This window comes from Chiloscyllium plagiosum, chromosome 35 (genome assembly GCF_004010195.1).
Source record: "Chiloscyllium plagiosum isolate BGI_BamShark_2017 chromosome 35, ASM401019v2, whole genome shotgun sequence".
Lineage (NCBI taxonomy): Eukaryota > Metazoa > Chordata > Chondrichthyes > Orectolobiformes > Hemiscylliidae > Chiloscyllium > Chiloscyllium plagiosum.
Window position 1 is genome coordinate 9,608,175 of NC_057744.1, and position 27,913 is coordinate 9,636,087.

At 43.9% G+C, this 27,913-nt stretch overlaps 1 protein-coding gene across 6 annotated transcripts in view; it reads left to right on the forward strand.

Moving 5' to 3' along the window:
- Nucleotides 1–25,410, forward strand: part of sidt2 (SID1 transmembrane family, member 2) — a 92,529-nt gene extending 67,119 nt beyond the window's left edge. For 5 of the 6 annotated variants that reach the window (XM_043676617.1, XM_043676620.1, XM_043676618.1 and 2 more), the window contains 13 exons: nt 464–537; nt 1,994–2,060; nt 4,845–4,918; nt 5,509–5,632; nt 8,693–8,810; nt 10,779–10,915; nt 13,829–13,937; nt 15,889–15,965; nt 16,195–16,241; nt 18,070–18,175; nt 21,404–21,514; nt 21,785–21,898; nt 23,225–25,410. In XM_043676617.1, coding sequence (XP_043532552.1) covers nt 464–537; nt 1,994–2,060; nt 4,845–4,918; nt 5,509–5,632; nt 8,693–8,810; nt 10,779–10,915; nt 13,829–13,937; nt 15,889–15,965; nt 16,195–16,241; nt 18,070–18,175; nt 21,404–21,514; nt 21,785–21,898; nt 23,225–23,287 — 1,221 coding nt within the window. In that variant the 3' untranslated portion in view covers nt 23,288–25,410. Of the gene's footprint in view, nt 1–463; nt 538–1,980; nt 2,061–4,844; nt 4,919–5,508; nt 5,633–8,692; nt 8,811–10,778; nt 10,916–13,828; nt 13,938–15,888; nt 15,966–16,194; nt 16,242–18,069; nt 18,176–21,403; nt 21,515–21,784; nt 21,899–23,224 lie in introns of all 6 variants that reach the window. The other variant, XM_043676623.1, reaches the window with a different exon arrangement.
- Nucleotides 25,411–27,913: the final 2,503 nt, after the last annotated feature.

Consider the following 27,913-nt stretch of genomic DNA (forward strand, 5'->3'; position numbering starts at 1 on the left):
TACACACACACACTCTCTCTCACACACATCCTCTCTCTCTCTCTCTCCCTCACACACACTCTCTCACACTCACTGTCTCTCACACTCACTCTCACACACACACTCACTCTAGCACACACATACACACACTCACTCTCACTCCCTTACACACAGTCTCTCACACAACACATTCTCTCTCTCTCACACACACATCCTTTCTCTCTCTCACACACATATTCTCTCTCACAGGCACACACACAGAGAAAGGAATTAACCGCAAACCAGAAAGGTAAGTGGTGACAGGTCAGAACTGCTTCTAGTTTATAGAATTGGACATTGATTGTACCTCATGGTGCTTGTTTATATTCTTCATATTCTGAGGTGAATACCTGCCACTTATCATTCCCTGGACAATCCTCCAGAAAGGAAAAGAGTAGTAACCCTTTCTTAAATAAAAACTCTTCATTTCTTTCTATATTTGCAGAGGTTTCTGTACGTCTCTGACCTTGCACGGAAGGACAAGCGGGTTCTCAGCAAAAAATATAAAATTTATTTCTGGTTAGTCAAGTTTCTAATATCAGAGATTTGCTGCAAATGTTATGGTTTTTTTTTAAATTGTTCTCCTCCAGTTTTTACACCCCTTCTCTCCCTGAGGCTCTGATACCACCTGGGACATTGTACTGTCTGCCCTGTGACACAAGGTCATGTTGCCATTATTTGAGCAGGCTAATTAACTAGGCTAAATCACCCTTTCTTCATTCCGAGCTCCACAATGCTGCTGCTGCTGCTGCTATTGCAGTTCAGCCTGAGAACTAGCACTGACTTTCACTGTGCAGTGATGATACTAAGTAAACCCTTATACAAAGAATTCATAAAACCAATAATCCATGAAACACATCTGCAGTCTAGAAATAACACAGAGTACTGTGAAAATTGTGTTCTTGTTGATTTCAAGTGAGGTCAGGCTATTAAGAGATATATAGCTAATAGGACACAGGGTTACATCCAGGTTTGTGCTAATAAATGGCAAGTGACATTAATCTGCACATTTTTAGGCAATAAACCTCTCCCAACAAGAGAATCTTCCTGTCTCTTCTTGACATTCAATGTCATTACATTTATAGAGTCATACAGTTATAAAGCACTGGTCCAACTCATCCGTTCCAACCAGATATCCGAAATTAATCTAGTCCCATTTGCCAGCACTTGGCCCACATCCTCCTAAACCCTTCCTTCATGTACCCATCCAGATGCTTCTAGCTCATTGGGACCAAATGGCCTTTTTCTGCTCTGCATGGTTCTCTTACTCTATGCCCTTCTATACGAAGGATGTTGTGAAACTTGAAAAGATACAGAAAAGATTTATAAGGATGTTGCTGGGACTGGTGGGTTTGAGTTATAGAGAGAGGCTGAAAAGGCTGGGGCTTTTTCCCCTGGAGCATCAGAGACTGAGGAGTGACTTTATAGAGATTTATAAAATCATGAGGGGCATAGATAGGGTGAATAACCAAGATCTTTTTCCTAGGGTCGCGGGGGTCCAAAACTAGAGGGCATACATTTAAGGTGAGAAGAGAAAGATCTAATAACAACCAGCGGGGCAACATTTTCACACCAAGGGCGGTGTACAGAATGAGCTGCCAGAGGAAGCGGTGAGGGTTGGTACAATTACAGCATTTGAAAGACATCTGGATGGGTATATGAAAGGAAGGGTTTAGAGGGATATGGGCCAAATGCTGGTAAGTGGGACAAAATTAATTTAGGATATCTGGTTGGAACGGACGAGTTGGACCAAAGGGTCTGTTTCCGTTTTCTATGATTATGTCAAGGTTTAGTTTCACCAAACATTTCAGGGCACTTGCAAACTTTGAGTATATTTTCGGGATGGATGGATGTAGAAAACCAAGGGCAAACCTCCAATGTGTATGTAACTTGTTTTATTTTTAGCTGAATTTCCAGAGATTGAAGACTGTATTATCTATTCAAGAATTAACTTTGTGATAGTTTCCTTTCTCAGGAATATCGCGACAATAGCAGTTTTCTACGCACTGCCAGTGATTCAACTGGTCATCACATATCAGACGGTAAGAATTGGAATGATTCAGACTGATTTCATACACTGTGAACGTTTATGGTGTGATTCATTGTTTGTGAGTGGTTAACCAGGACAGTTTCGGGATAGACTTTCTAATTAGATTACATTACAGTGTGGAAACAGGCCCTTCAGCCCAACAAGTCCACACCGACCCGCCAAAGCACAACCCACCCAGACCCATTCCCCTACATTTACCCCTTCACCTAACGCTACGGGCAATTTAGCATGGCCAATTCACCTAACCTTCCCATTTTTGGACTGTGGGAGGAAACCGGAACACCCAGAGGAAACCCACGCAGACACGGAGAGAATGTGCAAAATCTACACAGTCAATTGCCTGAGGCGGGAATTGAACCCAGGTCTCTGGTGCTGTGAGGCAGCAGTGCTAACCACTGTGCCACCGTGCCACCCATTGGGGATGTTCACATCCGAGCTGTGTAAGTGGTTAACAAACAGCGGAAAAAAGCACACAGAGAAATCTGGTGTAAGTTCTCAAGGTGCCTGCACCTGAATGGGAAATATATTCATTGAGGAAAGAACAGAACCGAAAGATACTATAGTGTCACAGTTTCAACATTCTTTATCCTTTCATGAGATACGAGCATCTCTGGACAAAGCAACCTTTGTCACCCTTTCCCAAACAGCTGGCATTGAGCTGCCTTCTCGAATCGCTGCAGTCCATGTGGTGTAGGGACACCCTTTTCCAGTGCTGTTAAGGAGGGAATTCCAGGATTTTTACCCAGTGACGGGAAGCGAAGATGATATATTTCCAAGTCAGGGTGGACTGTGATGTGGAGGGTAGCTTGCAAGTGGTGATGGTCCCATGTATCCGAGTCACCCCTCAGCCTCTGATGCTCCAGGGGAAAAAGCCCCAGCCTTTTCAGCCTCTCCCCATAACTCAAGCCCTCCAGTCCCAGCAACATCCTTCTAAATCTTTTCTGTATCTTTTCAAGTTTCACAACATCCTTCGTATAAAAGGGCATAGAGTGATGCAGAACCTGTGTAGACGGGGTTGTGGATTTAGTAAGTGCTGTCAAAGGAAGCCATCAAAGGTGTCAGGAAAACAGTGATTGAGATTGGACCTCTGTTGGAGGTCAGCTAATCACATTATGAGATATAATTGCTTAATCTCATGTTTCTTCCCCACATACTAAAAAATTATCTTCATTTAATTTACTGCCAAAGAATGGAATCTGAGTAAAGTCTATTGTGATTCAAAGTGAGTGTATTCTGATCACAAATTCATCACTCAGTTGACTGAGCATAGCCTGGTGGTGCCACAAAACAGATACTATTGAAAGTTAGCCCTCTGGTGGCAACAGTCTGACAATGCAGTACTAAAAGTTAGCATTTCAATCTGTACATTTGTGAAACATCAAGACTACTGTGAAGAAACACAGTTAAGAGATTAGCTTTGGAGATCAGTGTGATTTTTGTTTTAAAGCAAAAAGTTTTAATAGCCAGAATCTTTGAGGATGCAATGAATTGGTTTTGCAGAATTCCACAGCTGATTCTCCAAAGTGGGTTTCCAAATTGGGAATGCAACAGCTAGTAACTGGAGTTCCAGCTGAGATCCTCCCCGACTCATTGTAGGAGTAGGAACCAAGAAAATGTGGAATGAAATTGGCTCAGTCCTTGTGGGCCACAGACAGTGCAGACAATATTAGACTGTGAGACAATGGGGACTGTGCAGATGCTGGAGGAATCAGAGTTGATCAAGGGTGGCACTGGAAAAGGCACGGCAGGTCAGGCAGCTTCCGAGGAGCAAGACAGGCAACATTTCAGGCAGGACGTCCTGCAGAAGGGATCTGCCCAAAACGTTGACTCTCTTTGCTCCGAGCTCCTCGGAGCTGCTGTGCCTTTTCCAGCACCACCCTTTGTCAACTCTAATCTTAGACTGTATCTGCCTCATACTTATGGAAAGTTACTGCATTGCCAGTTAGGGTGAGTATGTGAGGAATGGCTAATTTCTATTTGCCATTTGGTATCTAAAATTAAAATTTGTTCCGCCCTGACCTACAACATTAACTTGCTGCCAAGTTAGGGCTCACACCCGAAACGTCGATTCTCCTGCTCCTTGGATGCTGCCTGACCTGCTGCGCTTTTCCAGCAACACATTTTCAGCTCATACTGAGTATTAATCCAGTAAGGTCCTGATAGACACTCTTCACACTGCTGCTCATACCAACTATAGATTGTTCAAAATTCCTCCCGCCCTTGTTCTCCCTTACTAACCCTTACCTCGATTCCCAAACGCTGTAACTTATTCTTCTAGCCGTGTCCCTGCTTTCTCTGCCTCTCAACATCTGTCTCTTCCTCCTTCACTGCTTATGTAGAGAGGGCAACACTTCAGCTATCTCATCCCCTCTCTCTAGGACACGCACTCTCAATATCTTCATTCATTCACTGCCTTCAGAAATCTCCTGGAAACCTATGTTCCCCACCTTGCTTTTGGTCAGCTCTCCAAATGTCGCTGCTTGTTATTCACACTATCTTACATGAGATATCTTGGGTCAGTTTACTACATTAAGGCTGTTATAGAAATGGAGAAAAGTTGAGTCAAGCAACATTCCACCAATATATGCTAAATTGTCACCCAAATAACTTAGAAACTGCTCAATTGATAAATGACCTCTCCTCATCAGATCCTGTGAAAAGATTGTGAGGCAGAGGAGCTTTCACCATATGCTAAACATCAAAGAACATCAGTTGACCTAATGTCATTGTCAGCAGGAAGTCACTGACAGATTTATTCATCATTCTTTTCCAACAGGTTTTCAATATCACGGGAAATCAAGACATCTGTTACTACAATTTCATGTGTGCTCATCCTCTTGGGGTCCTCAGGTCAGTGACTATGCTGAAATAATGATGTTAAAGACATAGATTCTGTGGTAGCAGAACTTAATCTCCCTGGTTGAATCTGCTGTCCCTGATTTTTGTCCTGCTGCATGTCACAGGGAATAGTACCACCTTTATAGAGTGCAATTTGTTATTTTCATTCTCCTGCAATAGACGCCAATGGCAAATTCATCACAGTCTCTATCTATAATTGCCCTTCGGAAAGTGCTGGTAGTTGTTCTTTATTGAACTACACTCCGGTCAATGTGGTGTAGGCACAAGCACAATGCAGCTAGGAAGAGAGTTCCAGACTTTTGATGAAGGAACAGCGATACATTCCCAAAAAGGAACGCAGTGAAATTAGGAAGAGAATTTGGAAATAAAGATAATCCCATGTACCTGTCACCATTGTTATTCTGGATGGTGGTTGCTGAGGGTTTGGGACGTCCTGCTGAAGAAATATAAACAATTATGTACGGCACAATCTGATAAAAGATGGTGTTTGGTGGCTTACCCAACACTCTACTGTTTGTCAGTCGCTTTCTTCGTTTAATGCCTGTGTGCTCAGAGTTAATTGTGTGCTTTTCATCCAACAGTGCATTTAACAATATCCTGAGTAACCTTGGATACCTGATGTTGGGTCTTCTGTTCTTGCTGATTGTCTTACAACGTGAGATTCTGCACAAACGGGCCCTAATGCGGAATGACATCTGTGCATTGGTACCAATCTCCTTCCTGGTTTTCTTTAGCTGTCGGGTTTGAATTAATAAGACCATAAGACGTAGGAGCTGAAGTTGGCCGTTTGGCCCATTGACTCTGCTCCATCATTCAATCTGATCATGGCTGGTCAGATCATTCTCAACTCCACTTTCCAGCCCTTTCCCCATAACCCTTGTTTTACCTAATGATTGAAAATCTGAGGTTCTCAGCCTTGAGTATTCCAAATGATCTAGACTTGACAGCTATCTGAGATAAAGACTTCCACAGGCACATTCCCCTCTGAGAGGAGGATTTCTATTTCAACTCTGTCCTAAATGGTCAGCCCCTTTCTCTGAGATGATGCCCTCTGGTCCTAGACCTGAGGTCATCTCCCCTGTCAAGTCCCTTATAAGTCTTATGTCATCTTTCTTTCTCCAATGAGCACATCCCAACCTACTCGGCTATCCTCACAAGACCGTCTCTCTATACCCAGGATCAACCTAGTGACCCTTCCCTGGGCTGCCTCCAGTTGACTGACAGAGTTGGTAATGTGCTGGGATAGGGTGGAAAGGGTATTGGTGGTGGTGTTGAGGGCAGGTTTAACGGTTTGAATTTCCCTTAATAACAGCACCTTTAATGTAATAAAACATCCCAAGGCACGTCATAGGATCATTGTAAAACAAAATATTATAGGGTCAGTGGTTAGCGATTTTTCTCCAGCATACTCTGTTTTCATTTCAGATTTCCAATATTCACAGTATTTGCTTTTATCTTGTTCCCATGTGCCCATGTGCCCTTGTTCCACCATTCTCCTGCATTCCTGTTCCCCTGAAATATTAGGTCAGACCAGAGATTGGTCAATGGTTTGAGGGATTACCTTAAAGGAGAAATGCAAGGCAGAGGGGAGGTGGTGCAGATTTTTAATTTCAGAACTTAGTGCCCTGGTAAAAGCATGGACACCAATGGAGTAATTAACATTGAGGGTGTTATAAGTGGTCAGAATGAGAGAAACACAGGTTGTTGGAGCGTTCTGGCCTAGAGGAGATTTTAGCACTAAAGAGGGGAAGGTTCTAGAGACAATTGAAAGCAGGATGAGAATTTTAAAATCAAGACATTGCTTGACGTGGAGAAAATGTACATCAACGAGCATGGGGGTAACGGGGGAATGGGGTTACAAGGATAACACCCGGACCAACCAACCCAACCACCCTGTAGCTCAACATTTCAATTCCCCCTCCCACTCCACCAAGGATAACACCCGGACCAACCAACCCAACCACCCTGTAGCTCAACATTTCAATTCCCCCTCCCACTCCACCAAGGATATGCAGGTCTTTGGACTCCTCCATCGTCAGACCACAGCGAAACGACGGTTGGAGGAAGAGCGCCTCATCTTCCGGCTAGGAACCCTCCAACCACAAGGGATGAACTCGGATTTCACCAGTTTCCTCATTTCCCCTCCCCCCAGCCTGTCTCAGTCAAATCCATCAAATTCAGCACCGCCTTCCTAACCTGCAATCTTCTTCCCGACCTCTCCGCCCCCACCCCAGTCTGACCTATCACCCTCACCTTGACCTCTTTCCACCTATCACATTTCTGACGTCCCTCCCCCAAGTCCCTCCTCCCTATCTTTTATCTTAGCCTGCTGGACCAACTTTCCTCATTCCTGAAGAAGGGCTAATGCCCGAAACGTCGATTCTCCTGTTCCCTAGATGCTGCCTGACCTGCTGCGTTTTTCCAGCAACACATTTCCATCTCTGATCTCCAGCATCTGCAGACCTCACTTTCTCCTTACAGGGGAACAGGAATGGAGGAGAATGGGGGAACAGGAGCATGGGCGAATAAGGCTTGCTAAGATAAAAGCAAAATACTGTGAATGTTAAAAATCTGAAATTTAAACAAGGCGGGCTGGAGAAAATCAGCAGGTCTGGCAGCCTCTGTGGAAAGAAAAACCAGAGTTAATGTGACATGCACCTCAGCATTTTTCTTTGGAGATCCATGAGACATGGACAACACTCTTTTGGATGATCTAAATTTATAGAGGGTCGAATTTGACACACGAAACAGGAATGTGCTCGAATATTCAAAACTGTAAATAATGGAGGCATGAATAAATAGTCTAGCAAATATTGCAGTGCCTTTTCATCAAGCAAAGTATAAAATGATTTTGATAGTCATCTTAAAAAGATTGTTTAGTACCTGGTTTAAAATAACAGACATAGGTGAGGATGTTGCTTGATTTAATACAACAGAACAAAAGAGCCATCACCTGTTTTGCAGTTTATATAACTCAGAATGTCTCAGAAGCAAGTGAATTACTGTCTTATTTTTCCTACCAGTTGTTTTAATGAGGAACGCAGCAAGAGCTTGTATTTATATGGCTTCTTTAAGGTAATAAAATGCCTCCAGGTTCCTCATAAATGTTATAAAGCAAAATTGAACAATGAACCATATAAGGAGATGCTACAGCAGACAATTAAAAACTTGTTCAAAGAAGTAGGAGTTTCAGAAATGTCTCCAGGAAGGTACTGAGTTGTAGTTGAGGTTTCAAGAATAATTCTAGCGTCTTGGCTGCAAAAGATTTGACCAGCATTGTGGAATGATTAAAATCAAGTAGTCAAGAGGAGTGCAGATATCTCAGAAAACATTTGGGATGAGAGAAAATCGCAGGGCTGATTAGGGGTTTGAATGAAGGGTAGATATTTAAAACTCCTATCAACAGTAAGATGAATGAGCAGTTGGTTTATTTGAGTGTGAAGTGTTGGTGAGGAGACAGTAGAATGGGACTTTTTACATCCATCTCTCTTTGAGATAACAGTGCCACCACTGACAATCATCACTGATAGTCACGAGAGACTTGGCTGTGACCCTTAATTACAACAAATGCCCAATGCACAGGTTCTCTCCCTTTCTAATGCTGATCTCGCCAACCTAATTTGGTCCTGAGGGAATTGAACCTGATCTCGTTGATCTGATTGACAGTCAGTTATGCGTTTTATTAAGATTAGCAATCACCCAAGCAAGTCCACCAGTTAACTAAACACTGAGTAATACTGGACTTGTCTCTGATTGTCTTTGAAGGAATGTGGAATCCCTAAACATTTTGGTTTGTTTTATGCGATGGGGACTGCTCTGATGATGGAAGGGCTACTCAGTGCCTGTTACCATGTTTGTCCAAACTACACTAACTTCCAGTTTGGTGAGTTTACACCCATTTCTAATGTTTCTAAGAATTGACATCTCACCTGGAGTCCAAGGGCAAGCTGTTGGCTCTGGATGTGTGTTCAAGCTTTGCTGATTGTCCATTTAAGAATGATCATAGCTGACTGCTGCACATCTTGAAGTTCAGAAATGATTAGAAAAGTGAATAAACTTGTTTTTAAACATCATCTGGATAACCTGCCATCTCGGCGTATTTTGGTGGGCAAATGGGTTGAAACTGCAATCCAGAACATATGGACTCAGGGAGAGAGATTAAGTGACAGTTCTTTAGAATGACGAAGGCTGAAATGGAATACACATCAGTTCCGACTACTTTGTCAGGCTTTGAGTTGTTACGATCAGCTCTGCATTAGTCTCCAAACAGATAATAATATGAATGAGTTGGACCGAAGAGTATGTTTCCATGTTGTACATCTCTATGACTCTGTGACCTGCTTTTGACCAGAAATTGAAGGGTCCAAAAAGAAAGATTTCTTTTTGGTATTTGCAACAGAATAATTAATCGATGAAATGCATCTTTAGTAGCTCTTCATAACAACAGGTCACTCTTGGTCCAGTATATTTGGACAAAGCTATGGCTGGAGAAAGGTCAGACATATCTTTCAAAGTAAGCAAAGTTCATTTATGTAGCACCTTCAAGACCACCGACTTCACAAAATACATTACAGAAAGTAAAGTTCTATAGAAGTGTTGTCACTGTTGTATTGTAACAGTTAATCAGTTTTCACAAATGAGAGAGTGATCTGTTTTGGTTGTGTTGATTGAGGGGATCACATTCTGTCTGTTCTTTGAAGTAGAGCCACAGAATCTTTCATGTTGACTTGAAGTGGAAAGTAAGGCCTTGGTTTATTGCCACTATCTGAGGGGAGACCGACAGTGCAGTATTCCCTCAGCACTGCACTTACGTGGGTCAGCCCTAATTGCTGATCTTAAATCCCAGACCAGCATTTGAACCAACAAACCTCAGACTCAGAGAAGAGAATGCTACCACTTGTGTTTGGGCTAACATGTATAACATCTTTTAACATATTTGATTATCACTGGCCTTATCATCCTTGTGTCATTTCTAATGACTGGAGATTCAGTTGAAACTTTTAGTTAAACGCATCACATAATTTGACTGCTGCATTTCTGTCCTTGGGTGGCACGGTGGCTCAATGGTTAGCACTGCTGCCGCACAGTGTCAGGAACCCAGGTTCAATTCCAGTCTTGGCTGACTGTCTGTGTGGAGTTTGCACATTCTCCCCGTGTTTGTCTGGGTTTCCTCCCACAATCCAAAGATGTGCAGGTTAGGTGGATTGGTCCTGCTAAATTGCCCACACTATGCAGGCTAGGTGGATTAGCCATGGAAAAGGTGGGGGTCTGGGTGGGATGATCTTGAGAGGGTCAGTGCAGACTTGATGGGCTGAATGGCCTCGGTCTGCACTGTAAGGACCTAGTCTTGGAGAATCCTTTTAAAGACTGGAGAGTTCAACCATTTGTTATTCGATAATGTATGTCTGGTATTTGTTTTCTGTGTGCAACTGTTAAGCCTGGGTGTGGTCACCTCGAGAAAAAGGAACAGAATTGTAGGCAAGATGCTGACAACAGAAGGGAGCAACTGTTAGGACACGTTGGATAAAACTTCCATTACCCACAGAGGTTTAGTGTATCTGAGAAAACACAACAGTGACCACTACAGGGAGAAAGTGAGGACTGCAGATGCTGGAGATCAGAGTCTGGTGATGGAACAACACAGCCATTCAGGCAGTATCCGAGGAGCAGGAAAATCAACGTTTCGATCATCAGCCCTTCACCAAGCTCTTCGCTCCTGATGAAGAGTTTATGCTCAGAATGTCGACGTTCCTGCTCCTCGGATGCTGCAATGACCACTACAGACTGAGAATGAGTGTTGATCTAGGAATGTGTAAGTGTGTTCTGACCCTTGTTTCTGTTTGACACACAGACACATCTTTCATGTACATGATAGCAGGCCTCTGTATGCTGAAGCTGTATGAGAAGCGACACCCGGACATTAATGCCAGTGCCTATTCTGCTTATGCCAGTCTTGCCTTAGTCATATTCTTCTCTGTGCTGGGAGTGGTGAGTACAGCTTTCACTGAGAAGCAATTCTGACTCTCACTTGGGGACAGCCAAAGCTCTGCTGCCTGTGTCTGAACTTGCACTGACCCCATTCACCTGTTAGCGGGAGCAAAGTCAGAAATCCCTGCTTCACACCCCAGGTCCCACTGGCCATCATGCCAAGCAAGTTGGTCTCCAACACTCACCCCAAGGGAATCGGACCCTCACTCGCCCCGAGGGAATCAAACCCTCACTCGCCCCGAAGGAATTGGACCTCATTCACCCCGAGGGGATCGGACCCTCATTCACCCCGAAGGAATCAGACTCTGACTCACCCCGAGGGAACCGGACCCTCACTCACCCCGAGGGAATCGGGCCCTCACTCACCCCGAGGGAATCGGGCCCTCACTCACCCCGAGGGAATCGGGCCCTCACTCACCCCGAGGGAATCGGGCCCTCACTCACCCCGAGGGAATCGGGCCCTCACTCACCCCGAGGGAATCGGGCCCTCACTCACCCCGAGGGAATCGGACCCGCACTCACCCCGAGGGAATCGGACTCTCACTCACCCCGAGGGAATCGGACCCGCACTCACCCCGAGGGAATCGGACCCGCACTCACCCCGAGGGAATCGGACCCGCACTCACCCCGAGGGAATCGGACCCGCACTCACCCCGAGGGAATCGGACCCGCACTCACCCCGAGGGAATCGGACTCTCACTCACCCCGAGGGAATCGGACCCTCACTCACCCCGAGGGAATCAGATCACTCACCCCGAGGGAATCGGGCCCTCACTCACCCCGAGGGAATTGGGCCCTCTCTCACCCCGAGGGAATTGGACCCTCACTCGTGCTGAGGGAAACAAACCTCACCCATCCCGAGGGAATTGGACCCTCACTCGCTCCGAGGGAATCGGACCCTCATTCACCCCAAGGGAAAGGGACCCTCACTCATCCCGAGCGAAACGGACCCTCACTCATCCCGAGGGAATCAGATCCTCACTCATGCTGGGGGAAACAAACCTCACTCACCCCAAGGGAATTGGACCCTCACTTGCCCCGACTGGCTCTGCCCAAGCTCAAGTCCAGCTGGGCCTGAGTGCTAGGCCCTGATCACTGGGAGCTGTTGAAGCCTCCCAACCACCACCATAACCCTCCCCCCCACCGCACCCCACCCCATTCCCATCTCTTCCCCCCACCACCACCACCAAATGAACTCTTGGTCAAGCAGCACGTTGATTTTAAAATTCCATTATATAAAACTGAAGGGAACTATCTGTGTTTGTTCAAGAGTGTATCTGGGTGAATGGTTCTCTGCTGGGCTATCCCTGAGACACCTTACCAAAATCTATTCTCATTCCCACCCAGAGTCATCTTGCATTGGCACTGATCAAAGGGCAGAGACTTCCTATAGTGCACTAATCTGTAGATTAGAGGAATCTCACCGAATACTGGCCTTTTAAATGCAACAATAGCGGAGGTCATTGACACTTGGCACATATTCCTGGAGGTTTTGGCCTTGTGTCCGATTGATTTGTTCCCTCTTCCCTTCGTTTAAAGAAATTTTTTAGCTTTGTTCAAATCTTCAATGAGTTCAATTCTTACCATTGCAGATGGTGAAATTTGAATCCAATAAAAATCTGGAATTAAAAGCTGGCCAAGTGCAACTATGAATTGATTGTTGGAAAAACCCATCTGGTTCACTAATGCTCTTTTAGGGAGTGAAATCTGTTGGCCTTGCCTAAACTACTTGAATGTACTTGAATAGATCAATGTTAGGTGTTGCATTTTGGTAAGACAAATTAGGACAGGATTCATATACTTAATAGTAGGGTCCTGGGTAATGTGGCCAAACAAAGAGACTTAGAGGTGCAGGTTCATAGTTCCTTGAAAGTGGAGTCGCAGGTAGACAGGACAGTGAAGGTGGTGTTTGGTACACTTGCCTTTACTGGCCAGCGCATTGAGTACTGGGAATTGGGAGGTCATGTTGCAGTTCAACATGACATTGTTTAGGAATGCTACATTCAATTCTGGTCTCCCTGTTATAGTAAAGATGTTGTGGAACTTGAAAGGGTGCAGAAATAATTTACAAGGATGTTGCCAGGGTTGGAGGATTTGAGCTTTAGGAAGAGGCTGATTACCTGGACTGTTGGAGGCTGAGGGATGACTTTATTATAGAGGTTTATAAAATCCTGATGGGCGTGGATAGGGTAAATAGACAAGGTTTTTTCCTGGGGTGGGGGAGTCCAGAACTAGAAGGTATAGTTTTAAGGTGAGTGAGAGGGGAAAGACATAAAAGGGACCTATGGGGCAACGTTTTCACGCACACAGTGATGCGTGTATGGAATGAGCTGATAAAGGAAATGGTGGAAGTGGGTACAATTGCAACATTTAAAGGCATCTGGATGGGAACATGAATAGGAAGAGATCAGGGGATATGAACCAAATATTGGAGAATGGGACTAGATTAATTTAAGATACCTGGTCACCATGGATGAGAATTTGACTGAAGGATCTGTTTCCATGCTGTACAACCCTATGACTCTAAATTGCCCTCTAAGTGTTCCTAACCAACCACTCGTGGGGCAATTATGGATAGATGAGTAATAAATACTAGCCCAGGAACATTCACATCCAATGACCAAATATATATTCTTTTAAAAAGCCAGTCTGTTACAGGTCCTGCTGTCTATTGTACCGGTCCTTCCAACCTTAGAGGTACAATGGCCAATAAGGCTATTAGTCTTGAGATTGCAGAAGGGCCTATGATTTGACCAGACCATCAGCACCAAGTGGAGGCAGATTCCATTTGGCTCAGGGGAGGAAGGGTAAAGGCAGAGTAGGGTCAGATAAGAGAGTAGTGTTCACGGAGCATTACAGAAACTGGGAAGAAGGAAACAACAACATTGGTTATTTTTGCTTCCTTCTGTGCAGGTCTTCGGGAAGGATTACATCGTGTTCTGGGCCGTTTTCTCCTTTATTCACATCCTGGCGACACTTTTGCTCAGTATACAACTGTACTACATGGGCCGCTGGAAACTCGGTAATTACTACCTTCTTTTCACTGGGAATGCACAGAAAATAAATCTTCTCTTTATCTGTCCATCCGCTCTGTCTCTTTTTTGGTGTCAAACCTAGAGGACAGGCTGTTACGACCTCCTGTTCATTTCTACAGCAATTTATCAGCTGGTGAAACAAAGAGCTGTGCCCAGTTATCCAGGCAGCATCTCCATCCAAGACAGATTTCATTTTATTTTAATTCTTTGAAGGAATGTGGATGATGCTGGCTTGGCCAGTGTTTGCTCCTTCATCCCTAATTTACTTTCAATAAAGTGTCTTGTTTGACCATCACAGAGGACAGGATAGAGTCAACCCATACGCTTTAATTTCGGTTTAAAAGAGTAGAGAAAGCTTTAATTTCAGTTTGAAAGAATAGAGTGAGATTTAATTTCAATGTAAAAGGTTAGAGGCATCTTTAATTTCAGTTCAAAATAGTAGAATCAACCCCAATGCTGTGTACCTAGGGTAACATGTGGCCAGACCAGGTGAGGAATGCAGATTTCCTTCTATAAGTGACAATAGCAAATCAGATAGGTTTTAACAAAGCAATTGATTACAGTTTCTTGGGGTCACTATGACTGTTGTTAACTTTCTTTCAGGGGTTTCCTTTTAATTCATTGAAATTCTCCCAGCTGTCAAAGTGGGATTTAAGCTATATTTCACACCGTTAGCCCAAGCCTCTGGAAACCAGCCTAATGATATTACCATACCACTACCATTTCCCCCTAGCATTCCAGAACCAGGTGAAGAATCACAGACTATCACTGAGTCTGAGTACTCCCAGACAGAGGATGCTACCTGGATACCGCCATTTTACACTCAAAAGAAATCTTTATTTAGAAAGAAGTATTTGCTTTTATTTGACATCTTCAAACATTGTCAAACTTCCCTTGAAGGGTGAAACTACATACATTTTAAAAATGCAATTACAATTGTTACAGAAATGCAGTAACTGTTACTCCTTAAATATCTTTTAAGACATCACAGTGAACTGCCCAGCATGATGCAACTTTGACGTTGTTTCAAGGGGGAATGTCAGGGGGATTTCTGAAATGTACCTTGTTCTTCTTTAGATGATTATCTTGTATGTTTAATATTGCGGCACCAGAGCAGACAAACACAATCTTATTTTAACTTCCCATCCGAGACATGCTACTTTCTCTGTGTTGCTTTGGAGTGAATACATGCAGTGCATAACCATATGGATTCTGAAGCCTCTCTACAAGTTACAAATGCAGCATTAAGTAAACCTTGTATTAAGCATTCAGAGATATGAGCAATGCGTAAGGTTGTGCCAATGCAGAGGGCACAACTCAATAATGGTCAAAAAAGCATGTTGTGAAATGATCTAAATAACATTCCGAAAGGATGACACGCCTTGCACAATTATAACATGCCCCAGAAAGCTGAAATTCCACCTGGCTTTGCTGCTGCACAGTCAATAATAATTACAGCAGAAACCCTACTTGCAGCTAAACAAATCTTGAACAGATTCACCCTCTAGGAGTGCTGAGATTTTCTTACCTAAGTTCCTCTTCAAGACCTTCTCAAAAGCGACTTCTTTGCCCCATATAATCATTCACCTCTCCCACCCCAGTCAGTCCCCCGGAGGACACTTCGTCCTGCAGATGCAAATGGTTAAGTTACAGGGGTTAGCCAGGAGTGTGTGTAATTCCCATAAGACTGACAGTATCATGGATTGTGTGACTTGAGTAATTGACCCTGCTTCTGTATGTATTCGCTACAAATGTGTAATCGTCACAGATTGTTTTAGCACCTTGGATTGTAATTATCAGGACAAATGCAATAATGCCAAATTTCAAATAATCACAACAAATTTTGAAACTTGTATTAGTTTGAAATTCAGAATTTTTGCTTTGGCCGTATATCTTTCTTTGCAGTGATATTCAAATCTTGGATTTTTTTTTTTACAGATACAGGGATTTGCCGAAGGATTATTCATGTGATTTACACTGACCATATCCGACAGTGCAGCGGACCTGCCTACATAGTAAGTGCTCCTTCAGAGTTCTTCATTCACAATTGCAGGCAAAGAGGACTGCTTTCTTTTGGCAGTGATGTAAGAGCAACGAGTGACACTACACAAGCAAACAAACAAAAAGAGATGACAAGGTGAAATTACTGTTCCTGACAAAGCACGGCAGGTGGGAGGTTGAATGGTCTGAACTTTGATTTTCTGTTTTCATCTCTTGCTAAAATCTTTCATCTTCTCTTCTCAGGATCGGATGGTATTACTTATTATGGGGAATATTGTGAACTGGTCACTGTGAGTATCAGACTGCCTACTGCCTCTTAATCCATGTCCATCTTGCTCATTGTTATCATGAAATCTCTGAATACCTTGAACAAGAATCGGTGCTAGGAATGCTAAATTCTAAAATTAGTCCATACTGCTATCTAAATGTGTGACGGGCACTGGGAGAATATTCAAACCTTCAGGCCTGTCCACTCACTCAGCCACCCATATTTACAGGCTTTCTGTGGTGTTGGTAAATTGGTCGATTTTACATCCAAACATGCTCATATAGAGTCATAGAGATGTACAGCATGGAAACAGACCCTTCGGTCCAACCTGTCCATGCCGACCAGATATACCAATCCAATCTAGTCCCACCTGCCAGCACCCGGCCCATATCCCTCCAAACCCTTCCTATTCATATACCCATCCAAATGCCTCTTAGATGTTGCAATTGTACCAGCCTCCACCACATCCTCTGGCAGCTCATTCCATACACGTACCACCCTCTGCGTGAAAAAATTGCCCCTTAGGTCTCTTTTATATCTTTCCCTCTCACCCTAAACCTATGCCCTCTAGTTCTGGACTCCCCGACCCCAGGGAAATCTCGTTCAAACTTTTAATGTCTTGTTAGTAAAGGGGTGTCTTGCAGCTGCAGATTCCCTGTGTCAACATTTTATCATTTCAAACTGATCCGAGTGGGGAGACACAGAAAGGAAGTGAGATTGTTCTCTCTTGCTGTTCTATCACAAAGGAGACGATCTTCTGGAGCAGCTCATGTGCACCTATGTCAGTTGGCGGAGTAAATGGAGAGACAGTTCTAGTTGAAGTAAAGGTGATGTAGAAGTAAAAGAAGAAAGATTGCATGTATATAGCATCTTTCTTAATCTGAGGAAGTGCATTTCACAACCCTTTTGGAGTATGGTAACCATAATCACTTTGGAAAACACAGCATACCCCTTTGCACTCAGAAAGCTCCCACAAGCAGTGGGGCAGCACGATGGCCCAGTGGTTAGCAGTGCTGCCTCACAGCACATGGGACCCGGTTTCGATTCCAGTGTCAGGCAACTGTCTTGTGTGGAGTTTGCACATTCTCCCCGTGTCTGCATTGGTTTCCTCGGGGTGCTCCAGTTTCCTCCCACAATCCAAAGATGTGCAGGACAGGTGGATTGGTCCGAGTTGTCAAGGGATGTGCAGGTTTGGAGGATTAGCCAATGGGAAATGGGGGGTTACCGTGATAGGGTGGGGAGGGCTGGGTCTGGTGGGATGCTTTTCAGAGAGTCAGAGCAGACTTGATGGGCCAAATGGCCTCTTTCCACACTGGAGGGATTCTATGATTCTACATACAACACTGAGTAGTTAACAGTCGGGTAAACTGCTTGAGTTGTGCAGCTTAGTACTGTCCTGGGAATAAGGACAAACTGCCCTGCCCATACCTAGAGCACTATCATGGGATTGCTTTTGTCAATTGGAGAGGCAAGGCCTCAATTCAACATCTACTGCAGCCTGGATTCTGTGCTCCAGCCTCTGGAATGTAGCGTTGATAAACAAATGACCTGCTTGCTCCGGGTTGAGAGGGTCATGGTCAGCACCCTGTCAAAAGGAAAACTTCAAACTGAGATGCTCCTCTGGTTACTGAAGGGCTGTCCTGTCTGTACTCACTCCCTGAAAGGCAGTAATAGATGGGAGCTCACGAGTTGATTCTGGTCTCTGGAGGGCACGCCTGTCCCCGAGATGGGACAAGGAAGGTGATTGTGTGAGGAAACAGCCCACTGGCTGTTGAACGTGTTGTAGTACACTGCGTGGTTTCATCACCTGACATTGGCATGCTGTCAATTAGCTGACGTTTATTTTTCAGAGCTGCGTACGGACTAATTCTGAGACCCAAAGATTTTGCGTCCTACCTGCTGGCAATAGGAATCTGCAACTTACTCCTCTACTTCGCTTTTTACATCATCATGAAGGTAAGAGAATGGCTGATCAGTGTTTTTGCAACACAGAAATAGGCCATTTGCCCCATCAGGTTTCTACTAATAGCTATGCTCCACATCTTCCCAACTTCATTCAGCAATCTCCTTCATGTGTTTAAATAACTTTCTTCTAAACATATCTTTGCTGTTTGTCCCAATGTAGACAGCATGTCTACATTCTAGCTGCCGTCTGCTAAAGTTGTTTCTCCTAAATTCCCGAAAAGATTTGCTCCGACTGCGGGTTCTAGCCTCGCTCAGTCCTCATGGAAAGTTTCCCTCCATAAGTGCTGGAAATCTTAAAATAGAAACAGGAAGTGCTGGAAATGCTCAGCAGGTCTGGCAGCATCTGTGGAAAGAGAACTAGGTTTAATCCTTCAGTTTAGATTAGATTAGATTACCTACAATATGGAAACCGGCCCTTTGGCCCAACACGTCCTCACCGACCCTCCGAAGAGTAACCCACCCAGACCCATTTCTGTGACCTTTCGTCAGAGTGAGCTTACTCCTGATGCGAGATCAGAAATGTGAACTCTGTCGCCCTCTGTCTGCATGATGTATTTCCAGCACTTTCTCCCTCTGCCTGTCAAAACCCTTCACCATCTTCAGAATTTTATCAGGTCACTGATAAAAGGTCAAGAGAAAAGGCCACCAGACACATGCACACTCAAAATAGTTGGCTTGATTCACATTGAACACTGTTAGGAAATAGTGTGTTCTCTGATTAGGTGTCCGGTGTCTCTATTGAATGCACCTCTCTGTATACTAGGTGGTCATAGTCTTCACTTTGTACTAATTATTATCTCCACTTTTCAAATCAATTTGCTTAAGCAATTATACTTCTGACTTATTTATGTTTGTTTAGTTATGTTGGTATTTTGTTGACTAACCGTTCTAAGTTAATTTCTGTTGTGGATTGCCACAGCGAAAGTAACTCTACCTCAGCTCAACCGTTGAGAAACTGAGGGTCAAATGGGCCTCTGAAGTCAATGGGAGTTAAAATGCTACATCTGACCTGATCCTATTCACTTTCCCGCTGGGCTGAAGCAGACCACTCAGCTCGCTTGTTCTTGCAAATTATAGGGAGGCTGAAGATTTAGGCCTATAACCCATTGGTTACTTATTTACCCCATGTCATCAGAGGGAGGCACCAGGCAGATTTTTGTTTTATTCAATCATAAGATGAGTGTGCATTTGTGTCTGGTGGTCTTTTCTCCTGAAAAGAGAAAACTGCATAGTGACCTGATAATATTCTTAAGATGGTGAAGGGTTTTGACAGGCAGAGAGAGAAAGTGCTGGAAATACTTCATGCAGAGAGAGGGCGACAGTTCACATTTTTGATTTAGTATCAGGAGAAAGCTCACTGTTGCTGTGGGTCTGAAGTCATATGTGGACCAGATAAGGGTGGCAGTTTCCTTCCTTAAGGGAGTGAACCAGATTGGTTTTCTCCTGACAGTCAACAATGATTTCATGTTCATCATTCGACTCTTAATTTCAGATTTTTGATCAAATTCAAATTCCAGCATCAGTCCCGTCAGGATTTGAACCCAAACACCCAGAGTATTAGCTGGGTCTTCAGAGTAACAGTCCAGTGATAATACCACTAGGCTAATGCCTCCAGATGGCTCTCTATAGAGAGCTGGGGAAGAAATCTGATGAATGAAACATACACTAGAGACCTAGAGCAGGCTTTCACGAAGGCTTGGAAGCTGATTGGGATGAGTCAAGGCGAGGGATCAGGAGAAGATATATGTTTTCAAGGCAAGATTAGATTAGACACCCTACAGTATGGAAACTGGCCATTTGGCCCAACAAGTCCACACTGACCCTCTGAAGAGGTAACCCACCCAGACCCATTCCCCTACCCGTGAATAATGCACCTAACACTACGGGCAATTTAGCATGACCAATTCACCTAACCAGCACATCTTTAGATTGTGGGAGAAAACCCACACAGACACGGGGAGAATGTGTGAACTTGACACAGACAAGTCACTTGAGATGGGAATCGAACCCAGGTCCCAGGTGCTGTGAGGCAGCAGTGCTAACCACTGAGCCATCACGCTGCCCATCTTCAGCTTGGTGGGTGTTTCAAGATTGAAACTTTATTGCTGGAACAGCACAGCAGGTCAGGCAGCATCCAGGGAACAGGAGATTCGACGTTTCGGGCACAGGCCCTTCTTCAGGAATCATTTTTTCCTGATCCCTCGCCTTGACTCATCCCAATCAGCTTCCAAGCCTTCGTGAAAGCCTGCTCTAGGTCTCTAGTGTATGTTTCATTCATCAGATTTCTTCCCCAGCTCTCTATAGAGAGCCATCTGGAGGCATTAGCCTAGTGGTATTATCACTGGACTGTTACTCTGAAGACCCAGCTAATACTCTGGGTGTTTGGGTTCAAATCCTGACGGGACTGATGCTGGAATTTGAATTTGATCAAAAATCTGAAATTAAGAGTCGAATGATGAACATGAAATCATTGTTGACTGTCAGGAGAAAACCAATCTGGTTCACTCCCTTAAGGAAGGAAACTGCCACCCTTATCTGGTCCACATATGACTTCAGACCCACATTCCTGAAGAAGGGCCTGTGCCCGAAACGTCGAATCTCCTGTTCCCTGGATGCTGCCTGACCTGCTGTGCTGTTCCAGCAATAAAGTTTCAACTTTGATCTCCAGCATCTGCAGACCTCACTTTCTCCTCGGGTGTTTCAAGATGAAGATCTGATGAGCAGTCACCCCATGTCCAAACAGATGATTACTTGTCTAATCTGTAACAGTAACTGTAACAGTTTATGGGCGGCACGGTGGCACAGTGGTTAGCACTGCTGCCTCACAGCGCCAGAGACCTGGGTTCAATTCCCTGGAGTTTGCATGTTCTCCCCGTGTCTGCGTGGGTTTCCTCTGGGTGCTCCGGTTTCCTCCCACAAGTCACAAAGATGTGCAGGTAAGGTGAATTGGCCATGCTAAATTGCCCGTAGTGTTAGGTAAGGGTAAATGTAGGGGTATGGGTGGGTTGCGCTTCGGCGGGTCGGTGTGGACTTGTTGGGCCGAAGGGCCTGTTTCCACACTGTAATGTAATCTAATGTAATCTAATCTTAAAAAAAAGTTGCATTTGTTGGAGTTTAAGGCACATCAGTAAAGTGAAGCTGCTTAGGTACAATTTCCTTGAGTGTTTTCTAAGTTATTGGATGTTTTATAGCTGACTGCTGTTTTCTCTCTGTCCCCAGCTCCGAAGTGGTGAATCGATCAGGCCCATTCCCCTGATCTGTATTATCTGCACAGCTGTAGTCTGGGGATTTGCTCTGTTTTTCTTCTTTCAGGGCCTCAGTACGTGGCAGGTAAGCAAATCCTCCATCAGCTCAGTGGGCCATGATTCAGTGTCCACTTATTTTCCTGTAGCTCCTACTAACATACATCTAATTGTGATGATAGGACTTTAACCTGAAATGTTATCCCTACATTTCTCCTTCGGCACAAGCTACTTTCACAACTGAGAACCAGTTTCTACAACTGTCTTCATCTATTGATTCAATAAATTAATGTTATCATTTTAACATCTCCCACTATCTAATGCTGAATAAATATTTGTTTCTTTTCCTATTTTACAGAAAACCCCAGCAGAGTCCAGGGAGCACAACAGAGAATGTATCCTGCTTGACTTCTTTGATGATCATGACATTTGGCATTTTTTGTCCTCTATAGCACTATTTGGATCTTTCCTGGTAAGTAACCTAGCCTACCTTCCACCTCCCTCTCCTCCTTTAAGATGCTCCTTGAGACTTTCCTCTTTGCCTCACTTTTGGCTTCTTCTAATATCTTTGGCAGTAAAATCCGAATCTGTTGGAAATACTCAGAGGTTAGCAGCATGTGTGGAGAGAGGGACAGAGTAAATGTTTCAGACCAGACAGATCTGATGAAAGATTGGAAACTTCTACTGTTTCTCTCTACTTATGCTGCCTGACATATGAATATTTATAAGCCTTTCCTGTGCTTAATTAACACATCCCAGAATCACTGAAGGGTCATGATGCAGATGGAGACCATTCCACCCATCATGTCTGCACCAGCTCTTTAAATGAGCAATATGACTGTGCTAATCTCCTGTCTTTTCCCCACTCCCTTGCATATTATTTCTATTCAAATTATCATCTGATGCCCTCCTCAATATCCTTGGCATTAAATCTGGTTAGATAAACTCCTGGCAGACATCTTGCTACATTACAGGCACTATATAGTTGCAAGTTGTTGTAAATTGCCCAATTGCTCAGATACTACTAAAAATACACTCCCCATTACTGTGTCAGTTCAACGATTATTCGATGTGACCAACTCTTATCAAACTTTTTAAAGCTTTTTTTCCCCTTCTTTGCCCTGGAATCTCTGTGATTCACAACTCATGCTTTCTTTTTGTATGTGGTATTCAGTGTAGATAACTGCATGACATAGCTAGCATTGATTAATGCTGCGAATTTAACTCTAGAACTCTGGAACATAAGAAGCCAAGGCTTTAGTGAATGAGTGAGGTAGCACACTGATGACAAAAGGAAAAAATCATTAGGAAGCAGCTACTCTGATGGAGGATGGAGATGGTAATTCAGACAGAGAGAGAGAGGGTTCCTGGTTTCACCAACAGCATGACCTTCCACCCACCAATCTTCATCGAACTCTATTAACATGACTTTATAATTCTTTCTTCTTCATGTGTTTGTCACACTTCCCTTGAAATACATCCATGTGATTTGCCTCAACTACACTCAGTGGTAGCAAGTTCTACATTCTCACCACTCTCTGGGTAAAGAGGTTTCTCCTGAAATCTCAATTGGATTTTTAAAAGTGTATTTCTTGTGCTTAAAGCCTCTGCTTCTGGTCTTCCACACAAAAAGAACAATATTCTCTCTCCTACCAAACCCTTACATTGTCTAAAATGCATCCTTCAATTCACCTCTTGATCTTCGCTTTTTTTTAAGACTGAAATATTTGGCCTTTCCTGGTGGTGATAACCTGGTTTCATTCTTGTCAGTCTTAGTGCCTCTCGTTTCCTCCTTTAGATCTTGTTGACTCTGGATGAAGACCTGGATCACGTGCAAAGAGACAAAATCTATGTCTTCTAATTCCTAGTGGAGAAAGCAGTGACCGCACAGCAGACTTCCTGCCTTTTGTCACCTGAAGCCTGTTCCTCTGGAGAAAAGGAGACATGGGGTTAGCATTGCTGCTGTGAGTGAACTATGGAGGTGATGGGAGACCTCAAGTGCCAGTCCCACTGCAGTAGCCCTTCAGCTGCCAGCTCTGGCATTGAGAGCAACATTTGCTAGTGGTGATGTTTGTGCCAATGCACTGACCTTCAACTTGAAACGCTGTGCTGAAGAGATGGAGAGCCTATTGGCTTCTCTTGCCTCGATCAGTCCCTTACCCTGTAAGGCATAGCATCATCACCCTCTCCTTTACCAGGTTACTTTTAAGAAATGGCTCTTGAAATTCATTTCATGCATAATTACTTGGAATAAAATCAGGTTTGAGTGGCTACTGGAAATGAATGCTCTTCGCTGGAAAAGCAATTTTTCTGCACTTGTTTTATTTTGCCAGTTCTATCCAAAACTGCACTAATGGAGGAAAAGGAAGGCACCCCTGGTTTTGAAAGCAAAAAGTTGCTTTTTCTGGGCTTTGCTACTCCCATTGGTAATGTTCCTGTGTTTGCGCGCATACGTCTTGATGGTAGATTCGCACTACACTCCGCTATTGTGCTGAATACAACCACCAAGTGAAAGACTGATGACCCTGTTCACCATAGCTAAGTCACAATAGAGCTCCTGTTGCTGGGGAAACACTAGCTTTAGAAGTGGCAGAGGAATCTGTGCCAACTACATTGACCCAGAGTTCTAGAAGTTTAGTTAGGTACAGGTGAGGGGTGGCTTGCTGGGGGATTTGGGCGTGGAATTAGTGTCAAGGATAGTAAATTCACAACATTAGCCCTGCATCCTCATTACCTCAGGCAGAATTACCTCTCTGTTGAAGGTTACGGGGTCATACCTAAAGTGAAACATCTCAATCCAGACTCGGACGTAAAATCAATGCTCAATGTTGCCAAAAGGAATAATGAGACTAAAGAACTGCAGATGCTGGACTCCAAAGTAGGCAGGCGGGAGGCTGGAAGGACACACAGCAAGCCAGGCATCACCAGGAGGTGGAGAAGTCGATTTTTCGGGTGTAACTCCTCTTCAGTCCTGTGTTCTTCCAGCCTCCTGCCTGTCTAAAAAGGAATAAGGAAGCTATGATCCACAATAAACAAAAACTTCTACTGGTGCTGTTGTGACATGAAGGCTGAATTCGACACTGAGAGTTCATGTAAATGGAAATCCAATGTCCAATTGGCAGATAGTGAAAGTGTACCTTTACATTTTATCTGATTTGTGTGTAATTTGGGAATACTTGGTGCTATCACTCAGTGTAATGTATGAAAATATTTCCTTGCTCATCTTAATGTTATGGTGTGGGACAGTAAGGGAATTGCCTTTTGTACATTTTGCATTGTAGCAAGCACATAATTAATCTAGGATTTATCATTGTACACTGTTTAATGTGCTCAGGTGACCTCCCTAAACCTTTCCAGCGATACTGGCAGCCTGTTACTTAGAATATTTACATGTTGTCGATATGTCAGTTGCAGACACGCATTATAGCACAAATAACATCTGTTTATCCATTTAAATCAAGTGCACTTTGCAGTTGGTCAATGTCCCTAATTCTCTGTAATGGCAGATAATTTCATACTGAGCTTTATGTAGTAGGCATTTGTAACTCAGAGTCGAGCTTTTAGAAAGACTTAGAACATCAGCTTACTCAGCTTAGTGATGATGCAACTCTATTTGAAATGGATTGATGGCGATGACAGTGTATTTTTAAGGAGCTCACCCACTAGGACATGTGACTGAAGGGCTAGAATGGTGCTTTTGGATGTATATATCCTTGTATTGTTGCACTTATTCTCTAGTTCAACATACGACAAGTGACAAGAGATCCTTCAAACTTCCAAATTTGCCAAGTGTTATACAACATGTTGCCCAACATTTGATAACCCATTCCCCAAGGACAATGCAAACACCTGTTCGTGTTTTCAGGTCTCTTGCCATGGCACTTGCTTTATCCCTATCCATTTTCACACATTAGACTCATAATAATTGGAATGTGTCGATTCAGAGTGTTAGAAAATGATTCTTACAAAGCTACTGTTTGCAAAGAACAATAATGTTAATCATAATTCAAATAGCTAGACTTGATCTTTAACTGAAATGAGTAGTAATTGCTGCTATAATTGAATGCTGCTACATTTAATGTACCGTCCTGCTGTCATTGTGAAGTGTCAAGCTACTCAGTAACAACATTCTACTCTGGGTTACCTCAAGGAATCAGATAGCAGGTTTCTTGATTTTTAGTTTAAATCTTCCTTTTTAGTTCAGTACAATGCTTTGGAATATTTTACAGATTATAGTGCCTGGCATTTGTGCAGTCACCTATTGAGGGTCTTAAGTGCGATCGCCATTTTCTAAACACCACACATAGAGGGTTGACAGAGTAAGGGCTGTAACTTGTTGGCTAGACTTGGTGTGGAGGAGAGTGAGCTCCTTCACCTAGACTAAGGCAAGGAGTAATCAGGAGACAGAGTCCTGTACTTATTTCACTGGCAGAGTATCTGCCTTTGATAGATCTGGCTATAAATGAACATTGGTACCACTGCCCCGAATAGCCTGAGGGATGGGTTTGGCATGGATCCAGTCATCAGGTATTGTCAGTCTTCCTTTGGCAGACAGTGATGTATTCTTTCAGATGTTTGCAAACAATCAAACTCAGGACTGGGAATACATTAGAACTGAATTAGTTTAGTGGTTGCTTTTAAAAGGGTTCAAGTATGATTTATAAAATGCAGTTAAGGAAATCAGGACATGTTTCCATGATTGGAGTAGTCACATTGACTGGCTCATTGCAAATTGTGACAAGAATGTAGGTTTGTTCTCCCTTTAGTATATGTATGTCGTACATTGAAGTCAGATCCAGAGCTATATTCATAGCCTCTGGTATTCGGGGCAGTGGTACCAATGTTCATTTATAGCCAGATCTATCAAAGGCAGATACTCTGCCAGTGAGATAAGTACAGGACTCGGTCTCCTGCTTACTCCTTGCATCTAGATTTATGGAGCTGACCTCATCTAGCTAAAAGGATACTGGTTAGGTGTTGACCCAATGGGACTTCCATTGATGGATTGCAGTTAGTCAGGTTTGTACAGCAAATGTTGTAAGATTATGGGGGCGGCATGGTGGCGCAGTGGTTAGCACTACCCGGGTTCAATTCCCGCCATTGCGACTCTCTGTGTGGAATTTGCACATTCTCCCCGTGTCTGTGTGGGTTTCCTCCGGGTGCTCCGGTTTCCTCCCACAGTCCAAAAATGTGCAGGTTAGGTGAATTGGCCATGCTAACTTGCCCGTAGTGTTAGGTGAAGGGGTAAATGTAGGGGAATGGGTCTGAGTGGGTTACGTTTCGGCGGGTCAGTATGGACTTGTTGGGCCGAAGGGCCTGTTTCCACACTGTAAGTAATCTAATCTAATCTATTAATTTGGTATTTGAATTTTAACATCTAACTCCCTTCAATCATAAAAATCCATAATTAGTTGTGTAATTAAATGAGGACCATAAGACATAGGAGTGGAAGTAAGGCCATTCGGCCCATAACGTCCATGCTGCCATTTAATCATGGCTGATGGGCATTTCAATGCCACTTACCTGGACTTTCCCCGTATCTCCACCTAACGTTTTAGGTTTTATTTACCTTCAGCGCCAATCTCATGACCTTAACCAGTGAAGTGTTACATATGCTCAATATTCAATTAATAATCATAGAGTTGATTATTTCAATATTCACTGTTCAAAACTCATTGATCTCAACCATTCAACCTCAACAAGGGTAGATAATGAAGCTGCTTCTTTCATTGTTGATGGTCAGGTGAGGGACCAGGCATGAACATCTTGAAATTTCCAGAAATGCATTTTCTTTCTTGTTAGTGATGTCCATGCTTTCTTAACAATGAAAGGGGGCTGGAAAATGCATCCTCAGTGCTGTAGACCTCCTAACATTTCCAGCACAATTCCACTGTGAGGTAAAGATCTTCCTTTATCACCTTAATGAGCTTGACTGGGGCTCAGATATCACTGCTAAAAATGTGTTGCTGGTAAAGCGCAGCAGGTCAGGCAGCATCCAAGGAGCAGGAGAATCGATGTTTCGTGCATGAGCCCTTCTTCAGGAATGAGGAAAGTGTGCCAAGCAGGCTAAGATAAAAGGTAGGGAAGAGGGACTTGGGGAAGGGGCGTTGGAAATACGATAGGTAGAAGGAGGTTAAGGTGAGGGTGATAAGGTGAAGGTGATAGGCCGGAGTGAGCGTGGGGGCGGAGAGGTCAGGAAGAAGATTGCAGGTTAGGAAGGTGGTGCTGAGTTCGAGGGTTGAGACTGAGACAAGGTGGGGGGAGGGGAAATGAGGAAACTGGAGAAATCTGAGTTCATCCCTTGTGGTTGGAGGGTTCCTAGGCGGAAGATGAGGCACTCTTCCTCTAGCCGTCATGTTGCTATTGTCTGGTGATGGAGGAGTCTAAGGACCTGCATGTCCTTGGTGAAGTGGGAGGGGGAGTTGAAGCGTTGAGCCACGGGGTGGTTGGGTTGGTTGGTCCGGGTGTCTCAGAGGTGTTCTCTGAA